The sequence below is a fragment of the Agelaius tricolor genome, unplaced genomic scaffold, assembly GCF_023055355.1.
Source record: "Agelaius tricolor isolate 1412-34295 unplaced genomic scaffold, bAgeTri1.0.p SCAF_5, whole genome shotgun sequence".
NCBI classification, from domain to species: Eukaryota; Metazoa; Chordata; class Aves; order Passeriformes; family Icteridae; genus Agelaius; species Agelaius tricolor.
Genome location: NW_027269265.1, coordinates 35,833,731 through 35,859,131, shown reverse-complemented (window position 1 = coordinate 35,859,131; position 25,401 = coordinate 35,833,731). Strand labels below are relative to the sequence as shown.

Genomic DNA, 25,401 nt, shown 5'->3' with positions numbered 1-25,401 from the left:
ACATGCATTTAGTAAACAGCACTAAGAAAAAGTGAAATAAATACTAGCTGAAGTACATCTACCTTGATCTGCTCCGATCCTTGCGATCCGAACTCCTTTCACGATCTCTGTCCCGGTCTCTGTCTCGTTCGCGGTCTCTGTCTCGGTCCTTAGTTCGGTCACGGTCCCTATCTCGCTCCCGTTCACGCTCCCGTTCCTTCTCCTTCTCTCGTTCACGTTCCCTCTCTCTTTCACGCTCCCTCCTTTCTCGTTCACGCTCCCGTTCCCTTTCTCTTTCTCTGCGTTCTTTTTCAATTTCCTGTCTTTCTTTCTCCTTTTTGCCTTTTTCCTCCTCCAGTTTCTAAAAACCAACAAGAGAACTTTCATAGTTAATTTTGTAGTTACACAAACTGGATATTCCCGACGCAACACACAAGGCTGGTAATGGAAATACCAAAACCGCCACTAATTTTAAAACATTAAATAGGGCTTGGTGGGTATTTTTTGGAACTCGTAAGTATGAAATCAAAATGCAGCAATCACAAGACTAAGTTTTGTGCAAAAGCACAGATCTACACAGACCAGCAATCTCCAACCTTAGCAGAGTATGGCTGGTCTTGTATTGTGAGCTGACTAAACTGCACATTCAGTGTGCACTACCAGTCATGACTCAGGTGGGACTCAAATTCTACTGGCCCTATAAGCCAGTTGGGTACAAGTAAAGTGAACTTCCAGCTGATAAAATTAACTCCATTTAATTAGGAAAATATATTTCAGTGGAATGCTTACTGGGACAGTGAGTTGTTTCCCAAAAAGTCTTGGCACACCAAAACCATCCTAGATGAAAACTTGGGTAAAGAAATATATCCACTTACACACGGTGCATGTGGTTAAACAGTGAAGAAAACTGTCAATTTTCCCCTTTTCCCTCCCTAAAAAAGTTCTAAGTGTTCATTGGTAAGAACTGGACTCTGCAGAATGGAATCTTAACTTCCACCACTGCAAGATGGAGACAGTTAAAAAAAGGTTGGAAATAGCTCTTTTGAAACACAGAAACTAAAGGTTACCTGCTACAGTTTTACTAAAAATTGTACAAAATTGCCCCTTTTTTCATATAGAAACAGTTCTTATGACCAGAATTCCTATAAGACAATAGAAAATACATCAACAGAACGATAGATAAATCCATCCTTGGAAGCAATTGTTATGTGTTCACTTACAGATGCTGTGCTAGGACATGGACCGCCAACACTGGATTAACCTTGCCTATTAGCTATGTTTCTGGGAGGAAGAGCAAGTACACGGTTCACAAATATACCAAATAACAACCAAATATACCAAATTTCAACCTGATGGATGCAAGAATACCACTTTTTAAACAAATATTGAGCAGAATAAACAGGTTTATCCCCTTTGGCTCCACGTTTACCATCACTGAAATGAAATTAAAAACTGGAACAATGAAACAGCATTTTCTCTGGTTTGTGTTTTTTTTGTTCTTTTCTTTTAAACAAAGCATTTAAGACAACTTTAAAAAGCAATCTTACCTGATTAGTGTTCTTCTGCCATAGGCACAGGGACCAGAGAACCGACAAAGGATTACAGAAATAAAGCTAATTCACTAGTGATTAATGTATCCAGTGAAACTATGCTGCATTGATAACACAATACAGGCAAACCCATGTTGGATACATTGAAATCACAAAGGAAAAAGGGACTAAAAATGGTAGGAATTGGTAGAAAACTGATGTGAAAAAATAAAACTTAGATCCTATAATACACACTGGGCTGAAAAACTAATTTCTAAGGACTGTACTATCCAGGAGCTTTACAGTGTTAAACCTCAGCAGGATAAAATTTTAAACTAGGTTGTCAACTTTTAAAAACAACTTACCTCAAATTTCATATACTTTTAAAGAAAGTTTACATACTGAAGTGGTTGATACTTACAGGTTATCTTAGATGTTCCAATAGAAATTTCTTTAGTTGAACTCCTGCTTTTTCACCACTCTCAAAAATTTGTTTATGGTGAGATTTCTCAAGAGTGGGTTTCTTTCTTTTATTAAAAATATATTCACAGAAGTGTAAATACACATGCACAAGTTTTAGTATATTAAAATCCTTTTCTCAAGTCCACTTCCTTAAAATCCAATTGAAAAAATAAACGGGTGTATTTTGTTATTAAAATCTGACCTCAGTCAACTTCTGTAAACCTAAATAAAAGAATCTGACAGGGTAATGGGATGGCAACAGTATCAGATAAACTGAAGTAATGAACAGAAATGAACAGGTAGAAGAATTATAAATCTTACCTTGAGCTCTCTTCAGACTCGTCCGTGCTGTAAATGGACGCCCCCTGCAATGCTGATACCCTGACAGTCTGTCGTTATTGTTTATAAACTCATACCAAAAACATGCAAAGGTTCACTGTGCTCACTAGCCCGCTGCTAAAGATTCAACAGCCCCTTTTAAACATATCCAATATACACAATGACTACTTCCAGTTGATTTTTGATGTTAAGAAATCCAAAATAGCCCCCCAAAAATACAAATCGAGGGCAGTGAAATGCCCAACAGCTTCTGAAACAATGAAGCTTGTTTTTTTGTTTGTTTTGTTTGCAATTTAAAAAAAAGTATTACTCATTTGCATTTTAGTATCAGTGACAACACGGGGCTTGGAATTGAACATAATTCTACTGAAGTTTCACCACTAACCAGTTTCACATTCAATTGCTGAGCTTCTTTGGTTGACTTTTTCCAGATTTTTTTTTCCCCCAGGTTTCTATCTTGCAAAGCTTTAGTCAAGAGAAAAACTGAAAACATGTACATACAATAACATGTAGTCACCTGTGCTCATACTGATACGGTTGCATGAAAACATGGTACCATCCCCAGTGACTGCATGTGGTAAAGCTGAACAACATGGGCACACTTCACCTTGCTGTATCTTCAACATTTTCTTTAATGTTGATGTGGGGGTATTTTGAAAGAAAAGTGTGTGCTCAAAAGAGCAGCTTGTGGATACGTCCCTAGGCCAAGGACCACTCCAATCTTGTTGGGAAAAAATTAATACCAACTTTAAGCTAAACATTAAAATAAGAACATCACATGCATAGCTGTGCTCTCCGATCCGCAAGAATCACTTTCCAAAGCAGAAACATTCACATTTGCACTAGCATTAGTGGAAACTTCTGTAAGTGGGGACCCTGGGGTGGGACTTGATGTGCACAAACATTTCCAAGCCAGTTACCCCTTTGCATATTTTTCTGAGGGGGCATCCATAAGTATAATAAAAAACAGAAACTCATACTTACATCCTATTCCATGTTACTTTCCAAGCTGTGAGTTTCATCTTGCATTAGTCACCATATGATCTCTATCATAATGGTGGGGGTCAATGAATAGATTAGCTTTATGGGAATTTACAGTTCTTCCATGCATCTAAAGTTTGGTAAGTCTGGTAACCACTGACCTAGTTTTAATCTTCCCCCACTCTTAACTTAGAACTATTAAAATAAAAGACTTTAATTTAATTCATGTTTCATCTCTTCAAAAATCTTGGATAATGTTACAAATCTACCTAGAGAAACACACTCAAGTGTATGTCTTATACTGCAGCCCCGTTTAGCCTTCACTTATAAATATATTGACTTAATGTATGTGTAGCAACTTAAGCTGCCTTTATTCATGCTGAAGTGAGAAGAATGAAAAATACTCAGCAGCAATCAAAGTCTTAGCATAAAGATGTCACGAGCCACTTTAACGTGGCAACTATCTTTTTCTGACTTGTAAAGAGCTACATGTATATTAAACCTAATACAAACATAATTTTAAGTGATATTGCAATGTACTGCTAAATTTTATAATAGTGGTTTTTTGGATTTTGAAAAAGCCTAATTTGTATCAAGTGCAAAAACAAGAATACTACCTTGTGTGTGTCTCTGAATTTACTGATCTCTCTTGATATCAGGTCTCTTTTGTCTTCCTCCATTTCTATAGCATTTATATCCTCCTAAAAAACAAGGGGGACAGGAGTAAAAGCCATTAACAGCCATCTGTACAGACATAGGAGAACAAGAGAAAAGCTGGAGGTTAGAAGTTTTCAACCAGTCTTGCAAGAGATAAATAAAGTCCTTCTGCAGTACCAAACCTGACAGTCTGATGTTAATGAGTGGAAAAAAAAAAAATCAGATGGACAAGAGTCACAAATCTGGCAACTAGCAGTAAACATAGTCATTGTCAAAGCCTACAATGTAAACGAACCTTGGTGATGAGTGGATAAGGTATCAGTGGGGCCACTGGAAATCTGCGGAAAATCTGCGGAAAAATCCACGGAGATTTTTTTTTTTAAAAATTGATTGCACACTACTCTGAAAAACAATGTTTTGTATGTTTGTACTACAAAGCAATATTGTATTGCTGTGATCTCATTTCTTTGATTCAACAAAGTTACAGAAGAACCTCGCTAATTCTCCCTTTGCTGGACTACTTACAAACACATAGTGATGTCTCATGTTAGTAAGACTTCACTGAATTACAAGTGTACTACAGGATATTAGTACGCTATGGTAGCATCAGAAACAAAGCTAAGCTACACTTGCAAAAATAAATATGTATATTTGCAGTGGGTATGTCTTGATCTCATTTACTCGCTAATTCGCAGAATTTGGTAGATTGCACCTGCTCTTATAGTTAGTGCGAATTAGCGAGGTTCCCCCGTGCTTGAAATTGAAAACCAGATTCCACTCACTCTCAGCTCCCCGCACACATTTTCAACTCCCCCACAGCAGTCATGCCTTCACCCAGAAGAACTAATAGCCTCTGCTGCTAACACCAGCGGGAGTCATCTCCACACCAAGCCCTTCAGGGGACAACAGCTCCAAAGCTGGTGAGTTTCCACACCCCCCCCTCACCACCCCCGCAATATATCTGCATCCACCTTCCCGTCCCCCCCCACCCTCACAGTCTCTCTCCCCTCTCCTTTATGGACAAGAGAACAAGAAGCTAGTACCATCTCTTCACTCCCACCACTATCCACACAGGCCAAAGATGGCAACTTCCAAGTTTCTTGTCTTCCTTCCCACTATGGAAAGGATGATGGGGTGCAATTTCAACCCACAAGTGCTGCGTATTTTAAAAGAGCTCATTTGGCTACTCGACTGGCTCAGATTAGCAAAGTTCTACACAACAGAGAGCTAAGAGAATATTGCTCTGTCACAGGGACATACCCAGCACCCAGCTCTTCATGACTGCAAAGGTCTCTTACAATGTTTAACTACCTGGCATTATTCATGGCCATATATATGTATATTTACCCACAGGATAATACACATTGTAACAGTGCTTGCAACAAAAAAATACAGCTGATAGCATTAAACAGTGACTCATTTGCAAATTGTCATCAAAGAAAACATCTTCTCCCAAAGGGAGGGAGAAGAAAGAAAAACAAATTCTCAGCTCAGCACTTTTATACCTCAGGTTGGCCATGACTAACAATATTGTGGGAAGATAGACTTGCTCCCTGAGGGAGATGTTTCTTGCACCACATTTAAACATTTAAACTCCACAAGCATTTGAAACTGCATCATTGCCTTGGAATAGATACTTTGCAGAAGACTTAAGTGGGTAAAAATCTTGGTCAAACAATTTTCCAATCTCTTTTATCTCTTTCCAATTCTCTTTCATATAAGGTGCAGAATGGTAGGTGGGAAAGCCCATTTTCCCATGGTTAGAAACTTGGCTGGAAAAGCTAAGTCTGAGTTTGCTTATCCTTGTTCCCCCTTCTCCATTTTATTTTAATCCATAAAAAGGTCATTCACAGAAGCAGGTCTAAACCAGAACATTCATTCCTGCTTAACATGTTTTTTTTTCCCATTGCACAAGATAGGAAAGCTGGCTGACCAAATCCAGCCAAACTGAGATGTGTTTAAAGTGATTTTGTAAGGCAGGAAGATTACAATGTGCCTTTCATCCCCGAAGGATCCCTTCAAGGACATACACAACTAATGAAGTGCTTCCACATATGAGCAGACAGCTGCAACCAGTTGGATCAAGGCACACTACAAGAATGCATTCAAAAACAGAGAGAAGTATTTTGTCAAAAACTACCAAATTCGTGGCATTACAATAACGCCCTGGCATCTTTCACTGGAAGTGGATGGTATGCAGGAACTCTTTACGGTTGTTTTTTAAGTTCTTATTGAAAAACCCTATATGCACATATAGATTAAACTGTACTAAATTCAGTATTTCCACCTTCAGAGGGATGAAAGGTCGGTTCAGTCCTGCCCAGATTCAAACCTGTTGTTCCAAGAAGTTTATGTGCTTAAATCCCTAAACCATCCTGAAGGGATGGTGTCTATAACTGACTAGCTTTCAGCTCAAAAAAAAAAAAAAAAAAAAAAAAGGAATTTCTGCTGACATCAACGCTTGTTGATTTGTTTTCTCATCAGAAGTTTAGGTTTAAAGTATTTGCAAAAGGTTTGGCCATTATATAAAGGTGAGTTGAAGAAAAAAAAATCTGTTTTGTCCAAAATCAAAACACATACGTCCTCCTTCTTTTCCTTTTTCTTCTTCCTGGGGTGAGAGTCAGATTCCTGGGAGGGGGCATTGAGCTCGCTGGAATATTCTCGTATTAAGACTTCAATGGCCCCTTTAATTATCTGATCTCTTCTCTTCGTTTCCTCATCCAGTGCTTCATCATCATCATTTGTTGTCTCTGGTCTGGAGTTCTAAGGAAAAATGGCAAAGTAACAGGACTTAACAAATTGAGAGTAATAGCTGTTTTATCAGAAGTTCACCTTTCATCATCACATTCATGCCCCTACAGTATTTACTATAAAAAAAGCAAAACCCCAAACAAACAAACAAAAAAACCAAACAAAGAAAAAAAACCCCTAAACAACTCACCACATGAAAACCAAATCACCTACAAATACAAGTAATTATCAATTGCATTATATTAGTCAGATCTTTTCACACTGGCAATATCACAGCTTATTGCACAGTTTTATGGAATGGATGCAGAGAGCAAGTGTAGGATTGTATAATAAAATAACATACTAAAATAGAACAGAAAAATGGTGATTAAGGCAGTAGACAGGAAAAGAGAGAACACCCACACGCTCCCAGAAAGGCAATCACTATAGTGCAGCTCTTGGCCAAAAGTTTTGCCTTTTATGTTCCAGAACTCCAAGTCACTTCAACAGCAGTTCCTCCAAGCCTTCTACTTAAATGCCATGCAATACAAATGCCTACCTAAAACTTCCAAGCTGCAACTTCAAATTGGAGAACTATATTAAAGAAACATCATTAGGGAAAACATTCCTTGAACAACAAACTATTTTTAAAGTTATTGTTGATCAAGTACTTTGCAGTTCCTCATCTTTTTGCCCCTTTCAACCTTGTAGGGAGGAAAAGGAACACAAAGAAGTGCCTTTCCCTAAATATTACATGAAAGCATAGAAAGATGATGTGCACACCAAGCAAGGTAGCCCACCTCTCGATCCCCTGAATCTTTTAGAAAAATGGAATCTCACCTGAGAATCCAGCTGGGTATCCCGTCAAACGATAGGTGGTGGGTGGAGTGAGGGGGAGGGAAGGGTCTGATGGAGCAGCAGCTAAGAATGAGGGGGAAGGGAGGATTCAGTTGGAGCTGAAGAAGCTGCCAGGCCAAGGAGGAGCAGGCTGAAAAGAGCTAGAAGGTGGTGACAGGGGGTGGAATTGAAGAGATCCAGGGACAAGAAGTGATCAGGGAGAGCAGGTAATAAGATAAAGGTTTGCTTGGTGTGTCTCTGTATGAAATCGTGTTGTAGTTTATATGTTTGATTTCTTAGTTCAAAATATTTAAGAAAATTTAAAACTTTTGGATCCAAGTGGCACCAGCACACCAATGATGGTATGGAAAGGAATTGCAAGCAGTTTGATCACAATGCACTTCATCAATACTCCTCAGCAATTCACAGCCTTTCTTTGCACCACCACAAAAAGGAGCAAAAAACCAGCCAAATCCAATAAAACACAACAAAAACCATGGAGTTAATCTCATTCTACCATACAGTTCTCATAAGGTTGCCTTCACCAAAGTCACAAACAGTACCCGCTGCTGTATTACCATCAATCCCCCCAGACTGACTCTAACTCACAGAAAACAAAATTCTGGAGAGATGTACAAGAACTCCAGAAATACTTAAAAGCTTGTTTGTAACATCAGCTGTGAAACACAGTATCACAGGTGATGCCAACATGAAACAAGGAAGTACAGAATGAAAGGGCAGTCCAATCAAGCCCTTACCTAGGCTAAGAGCTCATACAGTATTCCATTCAAACCTCACAAAGTTAGCACTCTGCTTTCCTAAGCTATTAGATTTCATCCCAAACACAGGGTGTCCAGTCAAAAATATGTCAAGAACTTCAAGTCATCATTATGCCTCTACTTCTGGTTAGGTAAAATGAAATAAAAGTATCTGTGTTTCCACTATAATCTACATATATTTAAGAAAAATTCCAAACTGAAATTTTTGAAATTTACTTGTTACAGCACGATTAGAATTTTTAGTTTTCTAAACTAGAGCCTCTTCTCACTTTGATTTTACTGAAAAAAATGGTTTTAAGTGGTATCTTAAAGCACATACAAAACTTTAGGAGTTAGAGACAAAGTCCAACTTGATTTGGGTTGAAATACAGCAAGTTTCTTTCAGAAAAGAAAGAGACACCATTAACTTCAATGCAAGCTTGTCAATTAAGTATCTTTGCATCTCAATAAGAATTCAACATAGAAAATATCTGCAATTATTCCAGAGCAGATCCTTAGCTTTAGAAAGGGATAGTACAAAAGCAATCTTCCCCTCTACTAAATGTCTGAAAGCAGCCCACTGCCTGATCTCTGTCTCTTCTAGTGAAGGATCTACTTCTTTCCTTTTCATGTATTTGTTCCAAAAGATCATCAATTCCCCTCAGACAGCCAATTTACAGATTGACAGAGTAACTTCTTCTAGGGTTTCAGCACTTTCAAGAGTTTCTAAACAAAAATGAGGCAACAGAATCAAAACATACAGCAAATATTACTGCACTTCATAATGAATTACAGAATTGATTCTAGAAACGTAGCTGTAGCTTGCAGGTAAGTTCAAACACTATGGAATTAAGAGCTGACATTTCTCTGCCTTTCAACATATCTTCAGACTCACTATTGTGAATCTGGCAGAATCCTAAAATTAATAAAAGACACAAAGAAGTAGAAACTGAGACATGCTCACAATCTGATCTAGAAAGTAATGTTACACTGACATTCTACTAAAAGAATGCAAATCACAGATTATATACATACCCCATTAGATGCCTTTTTCTTTGCTTTCCATTCATCTAGCTGAGCCTTTGTCTTTGCATCAACTTTGACCAGCAGCTTCTTCTCTCCAATCTGGAGGTCATGGAGTAGTCTCAGTGCTCGTAGGGTAGAATCTGGCTCTTTGTACTCACAAAATCCAAAGGCTGAAATGGATGATTGAAATGAGAAGTAAACACATTAAAGCTCTTCAGGTAATTTACTTTGTTTAAAAATATGTTTTAAATCAATAGACTTGGAACACAGGCACTTTTTTAAAAAAGCCAGGAGTACACATCATAAAAACTCAATGTTCACCCACCGAACCCATCTTTGATATAATTAGCAGTCCAATAAATAAGATGGAACCAGTACACACATTGTAGATGTCCCATCTTCCAATGTCTACTTCCATTGTCAGGTTGGATGGGGCTCTGAGCAACCTGATCTAGTTGAAGATGTTCCTGCCCTTCAAAGGGGGTTGGACTAGATGAACTTTAAAAGGTCCCTTCCAACTCAAATGACTATAATTGTGTTTATAAAGCTTTTGACATATCTGTCTTAACTAAGAAATGCAGTCTATATGATGACATCTCAGGTGGATTTGCAATTGTCTGATGACCAAGGGCATCAATCAACAGCTCATTGTTAAACTAGAGGGAAGGGTTTCAAACTTGCAAATATTCAAACTAGGTTCTTCACAACAGTTACCATAAAAGTGTTAAATGAGAAAAACATTTTTGACAGCAAAATAAAAAAAGTGTGAGAGATAAAAAAGCTGAAGAAACTGAACTACATCCTTAAAAAAAAACAAAACAACAAACCCATAAACCTAGCAAGATACAAAAACACAGCAAAAAAAATAGTAACCAAAATTGTTTCCTGCAGTCACTTTGGAAAGGTCACAAAAATTATAACAGTTCAACTTGACAATAGGAAAGGTAAATTTTACATCAGAAAAACCTCCTTCATGGAGAAGAACAATACATATTATTGGAAGTGACTTGTAGAAGTGTTAGAATAGTACCTTTCTTCGGGGCTAAGCCCAAAGTGGCAAAGCTTTCTCAGGAATAGTCTATAAAATCATTCAGCTTCAGAAAAGAAAGGTAAGCAAACTAGGCTCCCAAAACATCTTTCCATTTAACCATTCTTAATTATATTATTTTATTCTCAAAATTATTTCCAAAAAATACTAGCCCTTTACTAGAAAGCATTTCACAGCTATCATATTACAGCATCTTAAAATGTAAAATTATTAAGAACAGCAATGTGTCACAATAGTAAAATGCTGCCAGTTAATAAAAAAAAGTGTATCTAGAGATTTTGAAAAACATGAACAGTTACCTTGAAGTTTTCCAGATGCTCCTTGCACTCTCTTCCAACTCAAAACCAAACCACATTTCTGCAATTAAGAGAAGTATCATTAATTATTATATTCAAAGCATTACAAAAACATGACCACTTTTTGCAAAATATTATAAAATTAAAACAGGGTAAACTCTACTAAAAATAAAATATGTCTATATTCATAGACATCTATAGTGTCAAAAAGCTGTACTCTCCATTATCGGATTTAGGCATAGTGGGCTGCCATTCCAGTGAGTGGGAATAGCTCTACTTTAAGTTTCAATACATTGCTTGTGGGTCCTTTATTCATCAGCCAGGGATGAAATTTAACAAGCAGTCTGCTGTACTTACTGCTAGAAGCTGCCGTATGAGCATGTCCGAGGCCTTCTCTGAAATGTTGCCTACAAAAACAGTAGTAGTGGGACCGCAGTTTTCATCATTTTCTTTGTTCTTTAAGCCAGGATGATCTTTTCTGACTCCCAAATGTTTTCCAACCATAGACACTGTGGTAGGAACTAACACCTATAAAGAGGAGGAGAAATTGTAAAATAAAGCATTGGACTGGTTTGGTTGTTTTTGTTTTAATTGGTAAGACATGAGACTTAGGGATGCGCACTTATTCCAAATTTGAATTTTCATACAAACCTCAGTTAGGCTTATGGAGTAAGACACCAATAATCAGTTCAGGCTTTAATACTTTCTACAACACAAAAAAGATGGCCATTTTCTGGCAAAGGAAGATAACACAAGATACTGAACACAGCCACTGGAAGTCTCAAGGTGAGCATACAGTAACATTAGGTATTATTTCTCCTACAAATAACAAGTTTGCAACATTTGAGTCACTGGAAGTTGAATTACCTTACCTAAGAGTGTAAAAACCAAACTGTGAATAGAAAAGTAACTCTGGCTCAAAGGCTTCAATGGACACATGACACATGATCTTAAAGGTTCTACACAGTGAATAAACACTACCGCTTTATTTAATAAACACACAACACAAAGCCTCTTTAGGTTAAGGAGCAAACATCTGGAAATTAACTGTACAAAGATAGGCAAGATCATCTGCTCCATTTTGCTACACTTCTTTCACCTAAGAGTTAACAGTTCTTATGCATAGTCTCTCTTCTCAGAACACCTTTCTAGAAGTGTCACTTACTAAAAGTTATTCTAATCACAAAACTGAATAATAAATTTGTTTCAGTATCTCTGTCTTAAACACAGTGGTTACCATGAACATACCCTCCAGTAGGAGATAATACAAGCTATCAAAAAATTCTGTATTTTGGGGAGATTTCACTCCTGCAAAATCACACAAATGGTAACTCACATTGAAGTCAAGAAGTAACGTTTATATTTTAAAGCACACTTTTTTCCACCCAAAAATCATAAACCTCCCTTCCAACTTGAAATTTGTAAGATAGACAAAGAAACCTTTCATTTGCTTTTCCACAGATGGATATTACAGGCAACTATTCCTCTTCCTGCAATATGGAGACAGCAACCTTATCTGCAAGCTTGTCAAATCACACGTTTTTGGACAACCTAGCAGTGCTGTGCGATGGCCTCATAAACCTGGATGAGGTAATGCCTCCAGGGTACTGTGTCAGGGCTACAAACTCCAGAGTAAGAGACCTGGAATGTCCCTGATCTAACTGTACTGCAGAGGAAGAGCACATATGATACAAAGACACTTTATGGAATTAAGAGCTGACATTTTTCACTGTATTTGAGAGAAGTATGTCTTCTTGCAAGAACAATAATTGCTTCACCTCTGCAGCTGGTGTCTCGAGACATTACTTCAAACTTTGTCTAGGTGAGAAATTAGCATTACATTTGCATTATAGCTGCATTTAAAATTAAGCATCTTCTTTCATAATATAATTCTGACAGAAGAGAGCAAAACAAAAACACTGGTGACATATACTAAGTTTAATTCTCAATTTTATTTGGCTATAATCTCATCCCTACTGTAATACTTACAGTTGGAGCAGGAGCCATGATGCCCATTGGTACAGGAATCATAGGGGTCCCTGAGAAAGACAATACATTAATATTAGTCTGCCCTGTTGAGAATTGATGAATACAAATGGAATCATTGCAGACATGATTTTCAAACTAGACAGCAATTTTGGTCAACTAAGAATTTCACAGTACTGATTACCATTAATTCCTCAAGCATTCCAAGGAAGTATATGTAACATATCATAGGCATCCTGGTCACTTTCTGGTATTACCATTTCAACTTTGTCACACACAAATCTATTTTCAGAGCATATTCAAGCCACAGTATTGTTCTAGAAGACAGTGGGGTGATAAATGAGGCAGGGAATTCCTGAGAGCAAAGGCAGCTGATGCCCTACAGATGATCTCGTTCCCAGCTTATATAATTCCCGCAAGTACAATGGTTTTTGCACATGGCTTTAGGGATGAGGTCCTGTCAAGAATGGCACCAGGCTTCATGCCACTATTTATGGAATAGCTTAATAAAGGCAGCATAAAAAACCTCTATTGAGAAGCTGCTGAATACTTCACTTCGCAGTCTCCAACACCTAATTTAGAACAATACAGAATTTTAATAATGTTCGTTAATTCATATTAAATAATGTTTTAAATTAATATTTAATGAGATGAAACCTATTTTACACTACCAAATTCACTAGCATCTTTAAGCACTTTCATGAGCCAATATCTAATCATAAGAAAGGCTCTTTACTTGCCAGCTGCTAGAGGTTAAATATATTAAGTGAATGGATTTCATCAAAACTACTTATTGATCAGCAGACACACTGAGACTTGAGAACAGTGAGGTCAATCTCATGTTCTTCACAGGAATCCTGTATCTCCTTTTTTTTATTATTCTACAGATTTCCATTGTTTTTTCCCTCTCAATCCTTCCCTTACTGTTGTACTAAAAAAATTCTAAATAAATTTCTGCAACCTACTGCCCCTGGACTTGTTCCCCCACTTTCTCTAGTGTTTAGTCTTAAAACACTTCTCCTCAGACATCCTTTCCAGGTTTTTCCTCATCCACTCTGGTTTTGCTTTATGTTTTTATTTTCTCCAGCTCTCAATTCTCTTCCTTGGTCCCTTCATATTAAAGTCATACTACCTCTTCTTCCTCCAAATCATTTAGACAATCAAAACTGTTTTGCTCTCCCATGTTCTCTGTTTTAATACACCACAGCATCTGACAGGCTGTAGCAACTACTCACAAGCAAGACTGGTAGCGCAGCCCTATAATTAATATAATTATCACAATGGCTTTTAAAGTTACAGCTCAGCAAACACACTTGTGTTATCACTGATAATTCTATGAAACTATCTGCCCAATGTTTAGCAGAAGTCACAAAAATCCACTGAAATATTGGGCATTGTCAGGAAATATAATGACCATAAAGGCATCATTTAGCTGCTACACAAAAGCTTGGTGCACCTACAGTTTTGACTAAGGCCTACAGACCTGGTCTCTGCAACCCAAGGCTGCCCAGCCTCACAGAACAGCACCTACATGACTTCACCTGTGAAGCAGCTGCTTTATTAGGAAGGGCTGCACACTCTGAGACTCTTCAAGTGTGGAGGTTTGCAAGGCATGGAACGTGGCTGAGGTGTACAGAACCACTAAACTCAACCCGCCCGACTCCCACATCAGAACTGGGGCAGGAGGGAGACACTGAGTAGGCAGCGAGTTTAAAGACAGACTTAAGAGAGTAGCACTTTTCACAGCAGTTAATGAACTTTTCAAATTTGGTTTAAGAGGTGACAGAGATGAACAGAGTAAAAAATTCCAAAATGTTCACAAATGACAGGTCCAGAAGAAGACAAAGAACAACCAGAAGATCATACTCTAAGATCCCCAACACTACTGGTGTATGAAGCAACAGACTCAGAAAGCAGACAGGCATACATGCCCACCCTAAATATTGCCTTCTAGTCCCACTGCCCACACACTGCATCAGCCTATATGGACTGCAGGTCTGACCTACTACAGCATTTCTGGCATGCAAAATTGGGTTTTTTATACCTTAGTGGTATCCAGTAATCTTCAGAGATTTATCAGAATCACCTCCTTATAAAATCTTCCACACTAATATTGGGAAATGCTAGAACTTCCTGGTTTTAGCAACCGTATTTTTAAGCAAAACAAACCACCTTTCCTAACTTCATTATTATGCAAGCAAACTACTCCAGGTGAAACTCTTCAAAAAATTACAGGCTGAGGTAACTAAGACATTAATTTTTCACCAAACAGCTAGCTAAAGATAATATTGTAAGTCACTAAAATTGTGATCTTACATAAGGACTAAATTCAGAGCAGATTTCATAAAATCTGTGGCATTTTCAGCTCTACTGATGTGCTTATACTAAGAAGTGAGATCCACATCCTCTACAAGTCAAAATATGTTGTTTGCACAGGCAAGCAAATCATGTTTCTCTTATGCAGACAAAAGCTTTATTCTCACCTAATACCAGTCTTCTCTACTCTACATACTATTCAGATTCCTAATACTAAAATGAGACTATTTAAACACAACAAGAGAACAAAAAGATCTTTGTCACACATTCTAAGAAGTAAAATGTTCATAGCCAAAAATTATAACAGGCATTTTAAAATACATTTCAGAAAGATTTTTTTTAAAGTATCTGGTGTTTTATACACTAGTATACACAAACTGGAGCTAGAAAAAATAGGTATGATTTTAAAATTCAACCTGAAATTTTTGATGGCAGGATGCTACCCAAGCAAGAACTCTTCCTTTATCAGAAAATAGGTAACATCTCATGGTTCTCAAGAAAGATGTTTAGAAAAATTAATGCAAGTAAAATTAGCCTGATAAATGATGTGCAGAAATCTTTTTGTAGTTCAACCATCTGTTTTTTGAATGCCTCTATTGTCTATAAAACACTCCTGCACAACACAGTTTAAGACAATATAGACAACACAGGAGTTATTTTCTGCAGTTCTTGTGATGAATTCTGAAGAGGTAATTCTCTGATGTCGTCCCCTCTCCCACCTCAAGTCATCATTACGTATACTCACAATGTACAGAAAGAAAGCTGTTCCAGACCAACAAGATAAAACCTCAACTCAAAAACCAGAGGCTGATCTTAGAGATGACCAAAGAAAAATGGTAGGAATAATTTTGGGAAGATCAGAAGAAATTATAAAGCTAACTGTAAATTTGCAAGATGTTTAAAGGAAAGAATACAAGAAGCAAAATAAAAGAAAGTGGGACATTAAAATGGAGAAAAACAACTCAAAGTTGAGTTGAAAGTTACTCCTCTATTTTCACATTACACATACTCAGCGTACCCAAGAGTTTCCAAAGGCTATTACAACGGATTACTGTCAAAACACTGGCTTCAGAACACCTATTATAAACAGAAATCGCCACTCAGCTTCAGTCTTGAGTAAAGGCTCAAGAAAAGTCCAGTATTTCATTTCTGGTTAAATGTAAACAGTTCTTGGTAGACCAAAAGGAGCTTGCTCATATGACATTCTCTGTGGGAAAGCTAGAACCTCAACTGCAATGTACACAAATCAGAGTTACCAAGATATATTATTTACAAAAGTTCCTGGCTTTTAAAGGAATTCAGAACAATATAAAGAAATTAAATTCTACAATACTTCCATATATTAATATAACTTACCAGGAGGTACAGGTGGAGGAAAACCAGGAAACTGTGGAGGTGGGATCCCAGGGGGAAGCGTTGGGATTCCCATAGGAGGGCGATTCAAATGAGGTGGAAAAGACATTCTTGCAGTCACAATCTAAAAAAAAAACAGAAAAGGAAACTTATACTAGTCAGTTCCCAAATGTGAATTGCAAAAGCAGTGAAGTGGTAAACGTCTGTAATTATTTAAAAATTTTATATGGACATTCAACTACAAACTAAAACTTATTTTTTCAACTTTTTTTCCCCAGCTATTCATTATGTTAGAGATGTAGTAGAAGTCTTCTCTCTCAATTAAAAACAGCATTTCTAAGGAAGTGTTTCAGAACGAACTGAAAAACAAAGCTATATCTGACTCCTCATACCAATAAGAGCGTTTAACAGTTTGTACAGTTTCTTTAAAATAAAGCTATCTTTGCAGTATTAGAAAGCAAAACTGATCTTGTAACACATTTTCAATAAAGCAAGTAGTTCTGTTGTACAAGAAATGATCACACACAATACAACTGTAGAACAAGACACCAGAAAGAAGTGGGACATTTGCAATGCTCAGCACCAATGGGAGTTGTACTTAAGATGACATTGGGGAGATTCTCAAATCCCAGAAAAGAGAGAGTTAAAAGCCTGAAAGAGGGTTCTGTGATCTATATTTAACTTCCCAGTCCACAAATCTCCTAGAGCACAACTTGGACATTAGCCCGTGAGCTGAGGGTCAACATGCTCCCACAGAGAGTAAAGATCATTTCAAACACCCTTTTCTATTCAGATTATTATTTTACATGCATATTACTGACCCAGAAGCAGAGACCACCCAGTCATAAAACACTCAAGATCACCCTTAATACAATTAAGGCATGCATTCTTGCTTCCAGTACTGTTTGAGTAACCTTACACAGTCAAGTCTTCATGGAAGGCTGACCCTCAGGTCTAAAAAAACCAAAACCGGTCACAATATTACTGCTGAGCATATACCTACATTCACACTGTAGTGAGGAAGCATTGGAGAAGTTCACACACAGTGGATCATGTGGCTATGAATCATGAAGACACAGTATCACAAGTGACAAGAACCCAGTAAGCTGCTGGCAGAAACGTTTGCGTTTCTCATTGGACTCTACAGACTGCCTTACAACCTACAGTGACAGATCTGCACTGCAACTGCTTTCCAAACAGTCAACCATGAGTCAAAACTGAAGCAAGGCTGTCTGGAGAAACAGAGTTATGGTAAGCAAAATCCTGATACATGCAACAAAACTGCAGATTGTAACATGCTTTCCTCAAGCCAGGAACACAATGGCACTGAACATTTTTTTGTTCTTCGCTGGAGACAGATGTACCTTCCAGACTTGCTCAAGAGCAAAGCCATTAGTATTAAATACTAGAAGTAAAAGTCAGTATCAGTACTCTACCATAATAGCAGGTACATCTGAAAGATGCAAAAAATTCTAATAACATAACCACATAGAAAAACTTTATTCCCTCAGATTCTGGAAACAACTATGAGAGATAAATGTCTATAGCAGACTGGAAAGGATGAAAGAGAAACCCAGATGTATTTGGTAATACCTTCTAACACCAGAACTTACTTATTCTGGTCTAAGAACACATACGTAACCCTATCACATAATTCATCCAAGGAAACATTTACAACTACATAAATTACACAACATATGTGATGAGGGCATTCATTGACCCCTAAGGGCATTTATCAATGTATCACCAGGCAAAACAATGAACACTCCTGTGACACAAGGTCTAAGATGGCTGAAGAAATAAGAGAGAAAATGTAACATTTTTCCAACAGTTCAATAAAGCTTTTATGGAATCTAATAAAGATAAAACCTCCCCTCCCTTTTAGAATCCATATGCCTAAGAACACATTTCCTTTCTGCAATTCCTGAATTTTTAAAACTGTATAAGTAAAGAAAAGCAGCAAATATGCATGCCATTTTATTTTTTAAAAAGTTGCTTATTGTCTCCTCAGACTACATGTACATCAGCTGACATTCATCTAGAATCTGGAACTTGTATGGTATGGAAGGGAACAGAACTCCCTTATCTGCCTGGGTATCACTACTTGAAACTTTCACACGCATAAAAAAAATAACCAACAGAAAGCCCACAAAATTAAGATCTTTAAGGCTCCCAATTCTTACCTACATTTCAAACTGATAAACAACTGGATGAAATTCAAAGCTATTTTGGGGCAGATGGTACAAATAATAAGCTACTGGGTCTGAAATGGTTCTAAACAGGCTACAACAGAGTTGCACCATCAGAGATCCACACAATGTTAATGCGTGGTCTGTAAAACATGTAAGAATAACTGGGGAAGTAATTTTCCAGGCTGCCTGTAGGTGCAACCCCTTCTCTCGCTCTGATAAGCACTTTATCTGAGCCATCACTTTGGAGATGCCAAGAAAAAAAGCCTGGGGACTAAGAAGTGCATCAGTTCTTTGAATTAAAAGTTGCTGAAACATACCATAGCCAGTGGATGTTAAATATGCACAGAGAAGGAACTGTTTGGTTGGGGTTTTTTTATAATTTAAATTAAAAACCCAAAGATTTAGCAGTCAACTAAGTTACTGCTGCTGCATAAAAGGAGAAGGGCAGTAAGAAGCGAGCAAACTTCGTCTTTCAATCTTTTTGGGCAGATGATGTGGAACACACTGTTACACACAGGGCTTCAAAAGTCCATTTCAAAGCATTCCCTTCTTTCTCCCCCCACCCCCCATAGCTGTACAATTATTTTCACAGCAGCTAGAAAGCTGCTCTCTTACTGACTTAATTCTTACATGGACCAATCCTAGCAACTCTGCTGCCTGTGGCATTTAAGATCAAAACTAGAATTAAGCAAAGCCTGGGTCTCCTTCTCACTACTCTGTGTAACTGCTAATGTGAAAGCAGCAGAGAGGACAGCTTAATTCTGTTTCCGTTATGAAAGCTGTGAGGACCGAGATACCAGGAGTGAAACTGCTCACTGGAGAAGTGAGAGATCTGGACGAGGGAGGAAGATGCATCCAAGATACCACAATCAAAAGAACTGCACAACACATCCTTTTCTGTCAGGAGCTAGAGAATACACCAAAAACGTAGATCGTCTTTCAACAGTCAGAGTGGCTCTGCATCAAATTTCTAAGCAACTACAAATCAAAGGTATGAAAATTTAGGAGATGCTAAGCTGGATCTATGTAGAATACACTTGCACACATCTCAGGGACAGCATCTTGAACCTCTCTGCAGACTGTCCTCCTACCCTGCCAGTACAGTTCAGTGATCAATTTCTGATACATTTACTGTGATCTCAGGAATGTACATGGTGATCTTCCAACTTCCCCAATTTATTCAAATGTCTAAGTAAGAAACTAAACAGTCCTGATGTATTTTTAAAACCTCAGCTAACTTTAGGAAGTATTGCCTCTCGTGAAACTGAATGTAAGCTGCATTCTTGACAGCTGCAGTTTAACTAGCAGCTCTCTAAGCAAGAGTTTAACTTGTATGAATGTTACAGTGGTCACAAAAATACAGGAGAAAGAAAAGCAGTGGTCAATTGGCCTGATACCACTCAAAAGACTGAAATAACATCTTTACCTCCCAAAATGATGGATTCATGTCAGGTCTCAGACTCAAAGTGCAGTCAGTTTAGGCTGTGTCTGTGCCAGCAAGCAATACAATAGGAACAAATCTGTTAAACAAAACTAATGGAAGTTTAGACCCTCATGTCTACACTACATGTTTTGGGGAGGCCCACCCCACTAAAACAAATGCCAGTTTGTAGGTATGAGTGCATTTTGAATATATTTTCATCCAAAAGGAATCTAGCTTATGCACGAGAATAGCACAAACCAATATGAAATAAACTTCCTAAGTGATGATGACTGTGAGACTTCCTTCAAGAGCACACCCTCGATCCAAGTGAACACAGTAACATAGCTGAACACTTTATTAGCCTTGGGCCATTTCTCTAAGCTGCAGAATAATTATAAAATGGATGGCAAAACACCTAAGTTTACTCTATGCAGACCCAGCTCAAAAACAGCCTGAGCTACTAAGGCAAGTGCTACATAAACACAGCTATAATATTCCAGGTTCAACTTTGGCCCAGAAGGAATTCAGCTGCTTTCTACACTGCACTTCTGACTTAAGTCCTGGTAGAACCAAGCGACATGCAGAGCAATCTGCATCAATTTCCTGAAACTTGGAGAGAGTACAGGGATATATCCATAGGTTCTAAGGTTTGGGAAAATCCATTGAGACTGGTTAATCCTGTCATGGTGAGATCCCTGCTGGGATGGAGCTCTGTCCACTAGGAACATGCTGGCTCTGATTTACAACTGAGCAAATGCAGACACCTCACCTTAGAGCTGGAATCAAGTGTCTGAGTCCACACAGAACTCAAAACTACTATAAAACAAGGGTCACCACCACCCAGACACTGCTGCCCTGTTCTTCCTTATCATCTCTGACTCCTAGAAGTCCCAGTAAGAGGGGACTGAGATTGTACTGCTCTAGCTGCACTGTTAGCACAGTAATTTCTTTTTAATCATAGTATTCTTTTAACCTTCTGTTTTAGTGATCCTATTTTTATAAAATAGGGGTGAAGAGATATGCCATAAGCAGAACATAAACTCAATAAAAATTTCTGGTAATGAATGTATTTTAAATTAACAATTCCATCATCTAGTCAGGGCAGTGTCGTAATTCTACTAGTGTTACAGGATTTATATTAGTATCTCTGTTTACACATCAGAAACTTTATGTGTAAAAGTTTTATTTATTTAGAAACTTGCAAAAACATCTTAACCAATTTCAAAGCACTGAAGTTCCCCATGAACCAACCAGTTGCAATACTTACTACTGCTACACCAAACAAAGTGAAAACTGACTGCAAAATCCCTCAAGTCTTAATACACAAACAAACCTCATGTGTCTTAGGAATACATACATGAGGTGTCATAGCAACAGTGGCAGTATGACTGATATAGTTTGATTTAATTTTATCTGATTTTAACTTCCTTTCAATATTTTCCCAAAACACTTCTTCTGCACCACAAAAAGTCTGTACCCTTAGTCTAGAATAAGTTGCACAAAAAAGCTGTGCAGGCTGAAGAAAACATACACAACAAACCCGTGTGTTAAAGTCTGTTCTATCACACAGGTTTGTGTGCTGATCTCCACACAATGGGGGGATATTTAAGCCATTCCATTATAAAATCAACCTCGTAGTTTGTTACCCAACAAAGGTGCTGTTTATATTATTACTTGTCATCAAAAAATCTCCCTAAAAGAAAAATCTTCTATTCCAAGCCAACTGGTTTCCTCAGTGAAAATGACCACTTTCTCAGACCCCTACAGCTTTCTTCAAAATGGTCTGCAAGCAAAGCAAGATTTAAATGTTAAACACAACAGACATAGGGAGAGATAAAATATATTATAGATTTCCTAGGCTAAGAACAAAAATACTAGTATTTGCTCTAACTTGTTTTTCAGAGGTGATCTAGAAAGAGTTTAGTAATTGCTGTGGAATAGCTGCATCCCACACTGTTATTATGAAGCAGCACAAAAAAACAACACGTTTACCCCAACCAAAGCCTCAGTCCAAAAGCCCTTTAAGTAGGGGTCTATTAAGTATGTCATCAGAACTTTAAGATACTTGATTTAATTCCGAATTCTGTGCCTCTGCACCCATATAAAACCCTGGTTAGTGAAGTAAGTGACTTTCCATTCCAACTTGGCTATTGACTCTTCCCAAAACAGAAACATGGCTGTGGCATTACAATACTTACATGAATGAGCACTCAGAGGCAGAGAAACAAGCAAAACAAAGCACTCTGATCAATGCCACTCCTTCACGGGGGAAGTAAGAAACTCTCCTATTCTTCCTTTTAATTCGTTCTGAACTCACTCCATAAATGCTGATGCAATACCTGAAGTAATGCTTTCCTGCCGCACACAAAAAAGGACTAAAATTCAGTTTGTGTGCATTTTAGTCTGAATGGGCTAAGAAATACAAAACTTTTGAGAGCTAGCTTTCTCTAAGGCCGTTAACGACCTAAAAAAAGAAACAACAAAACCATTAGTTGTGTTCAGGATATTCCCTGTGTTGAAACAAAAAACTCTCCTTCAAGCAGACAAAGGTCTTTTTCTTCAACGGAAAAAGAAGACATCATGAGAAAAACATGCCGTGTGCGCATCACAACGGCTCCTGACACGGATGAATCACTCTTGATTATTTTACCTACGACCTGCTAACACGTGTTTTAAGATGACCACGCCAATCCACACTAAGGACAATAACTTCCTTGTCGCAATATACCGCGTTTCCTAGCGTGATCGGTTTCCCCGACGTGCAAAAGTAAAAATCCCACCCACAGTCCAAGGCGGCCGGGCCCGGGGAGCAGCGTCGGGCGCCAGCAAAGCTCCGCGCAGATCTTGGTGCCGGGCGTGCGACGGGCTCCCCTCGCCTCCCGCGGGGCCGCTCCCGAACCTCCGCCGGGGCTGGCGGAATGGAGTCCCAGGCGTCCCAGCGAGAGAGGAAGCGAACGGGCCTCGCGAGCACCGCCCCGAGGCCGCTCGCCCGTTCCACGCCCCGTCCAGGCCCGAGCCGCCTCCCCAGCGAGCGCCCGCCGCGGCCCAGAGGCCTCGGCCCGGTCCCGGCCGCGCCTCCGCCCAGCGGGCGGCCGAGGCGCCACTGCCGCGCGTCCTCCCTCCCTGCCTCCCTGTTTTCCCCGCAGCCCCTCAGTTCTCACCCCTCGGCTGCGGAGCGGGGTGGGGATGGCGCGGGGAAGGCGCTGGGCCGGCTGAGGCCCCGCTAGGCCGCGAACACACCGCGCCGAGCCGCTGCCGCCGCGCCGCGCGGGGTCATGTGACCCGCCTCTTCCGCCAGCGGCCCGGCGTGCACCGCGCCGTGCCACCACAGAGGCGGCTGTGCCAGAGCGCCCCCGCCCGCGCCCAGGCAGTACCGCGGCCGACCATAGAGCGGCGGCAGCAGCAGAAGGGCCGGGGCAGCCAAGGGGCATGCGCGCTGCCGCCATCTTTGGTGCAGGGGCGGCGCGGGGTCGTGACCCGGCTCGGAGCTCCGCCGTGTCGAGGTCAAGTGCCGCCGGTCGGGGCTAGGGCGGGCTGGAGGCCCTGGAAAGCCCCTGGCAAGTGTCCGGCTGCGGGTGGCAGGGAGCCTTGCCTGTCTGTGAGCCTTCATGGCCCTCTCAGCCAGGCACTCAGGCCAGGCTGAGCTGCGACCCGCCCGTGACGGTGGTCGGGACGGGCTGTACCGCAGGCAGAGAATCCTCTCCCGCATTGTTTGGGATGCAGCCCAGCATACAACTGACTTTCATGGAAGGTTCCGTGTGCTGTAAAAAACCTAAGGATTTACACAGCAAATAGAGTGTGTCTTAGGCAGCTCTGTGCTCATCAGAAAGATGTCACTGTGCTGTTGGGCCTAGCCATGGTCGACAACTGGTAGTTTCTCTGACCTACTTTCAGCATTTAAACTACATTAAGAGACAATTTTCAACATGATATGCAAGACAGTAATTGCTGTAGTTACGCCACTGGTGGCAAGGAGTTGCAAGTGGAAAGAGGAAGTGACTATGAATGAGAGGAACGTGATCTTACAGATTATTACAAGGTAGACCACAAAACACGTGCATAAATCTGTTTAAAAAATGTTGGATTAGCTAAGGAAAAAAATGTGTTTTATTTTCCATTGTTTAAAGAAAAGTGTTCAAAAGACAAGAGTCCAATTACAAAATCTCCACCTGCAGAACATCTTCTTCAGTACAAAGCAGATTAAAACTATCTGGCTGATGTCATACGTGCTACTGAACAGCCAACAACTGCGTTGGAACTAAGGTCCTGTTCATCACCTTGCTTTACCTGATGTGTAAGGTAAATATTTTAGCAATAAGAGATTTAAGAAATACTTCAAGTTTGAATGTAATTTTTTTCTCCCACCAGAAACAAAATTTTTACTTTCTGTTAATTACAGCTTATTCCAAAGAGGTGGCGTATCTCCCTCAAACTAACACATATTTAGTAACTACATTACTGACTATTGTTAATATTTAAAATAATTTATAAGCATACCTAAGAAAATCAAGGAAAAGAGAAAGTTTTCAGAAAATTTTCAGAATCTTCTCTGTGTTGTTTTCTCACACAACAACAGCTCAGCTTAAAAAAGAAATGTGAATCCTAAACTGATTTGTTCTGCTGTAATAAGTTTTTATTTACAGGAAACATTGTAAAGGCTTTGCTTATGTAGAGGTTCATCTTTTTTTTAGCCAAAGAAATAGGCTATTTTGCATTTATTCTTCTTACACAAATCAACTGTAGCCTTCTGTATCTTTCTTAATCAAGGAAGAATAGCAGCAGAAGCATCCAGTAAATGTAGCTACTTTCCTATCTTTACTCTTTCTGCTATGGGATTTTAGAATTACCCACCCCTAGTGCCTGTATTATCTTCCTGCCTTTCAGTTATGCAACTGAGATCCCTTTTCCAGATACTGATCACAGTTCACATTCTTCAGTTCTCACTGCAACCTCCAGGATTTTGTGCTCAAGCCAGTCATGAAGATTGCAGTACATGGCTTTAATATTAAGGTTAAAATTAAGAGGTGCTCTTTTTGTCTGCTAATTGTCTTGTATTTCAAGCATGAGAAATCATTCTAAAAATCTTAGGCAGCACCTCAGGGTACAGAGGTCACATTGTTTCTAGACTATGCATTCTAAACATTTTGTATGCGTATTTTCTTCCCTTCCTCATGTCCTTTAATTGCTCCCTCCATCACATTACCAGTTTAAATAGAGGCACTTAGAGGAAGATCCCTTAGATGTCAGCCTCATTGATCTCATTCCTTGGCTCCTCTGAATAGCATTGTGAGATTTAAAAGTTTCTACTTCATATATATTAGTTATATTTATTATTCAGGATTTTTTCGGTCTGAAGACATTTGGTTCACCAAAACTTTATTCTTACCTAGATAGCAGTCTATTTTGTCAATCTCTTAAATTATCTTTTATGCAAAATACCGAGTGAAAATACATTATTGTAACAGCATGAAACAGAACAGGGAAGAGAG

The 25,401-nt window shown here is 39.1% G+C and overlaps 1 protein-coding gene across 3 annotated transcripts in view; it reads right to left on the bottom strand.

The window, feature by feature from the left end:
- RBM25 (RNA binding motif protein 25) overlaps positions 1-23,230 on the bottom strand; it is a 32,913-nt gene extending 9,683 nt beyond the window's left edge. Inside the window, exons 1-10 of one of the 3 annotated variants that reach the window (XM_071427228.1) lie at positions 23,074-23,230; positions 16,301-16,421; positions 12,632-12,681; positions 11,000-11,170; positions 10,646-10,703; positions 9,308-9,468; positions 6,528-6,710; positions 4,243-4,296; positions 3,908-3,991; positions 63-340 (exon numbers count right to left, since the gene is read on the bottom strand). In XM_071427228.1, the coding sequence (XP_071283329.1) occupies positions 63-340; positions 3,908-3,991; positions 4,243-4,296; positions 6,528-6,710; positions 9,308-9,468; positions 10,646-10,703; positions 11,000-11,170; positions 12,632-12,681; positions 16,301-16,406 (1,145 nt within the window). In that variant the 5' untranslated portion in view covers positions 16,407-16,421; positions 23,074-23,230. The remainder of the gene's footprint in view (positions 1-62; positions 341-3,907; positions 3,992-4,242; positions 4,297-6,527; positions 6,711-9,307; positions 9,469-10,645; positions 10,704-10,999; positions 11,171-12,631; positions 12,682-16,300; positions 16,422-23,073) is intronic. The other 2 variants (XM_071427229.1, XM_071427230.1) reach the window with 2 other exon arrangements.
- Positions 23,231-25,401: the final 2,171 nt, after the last annotated feature.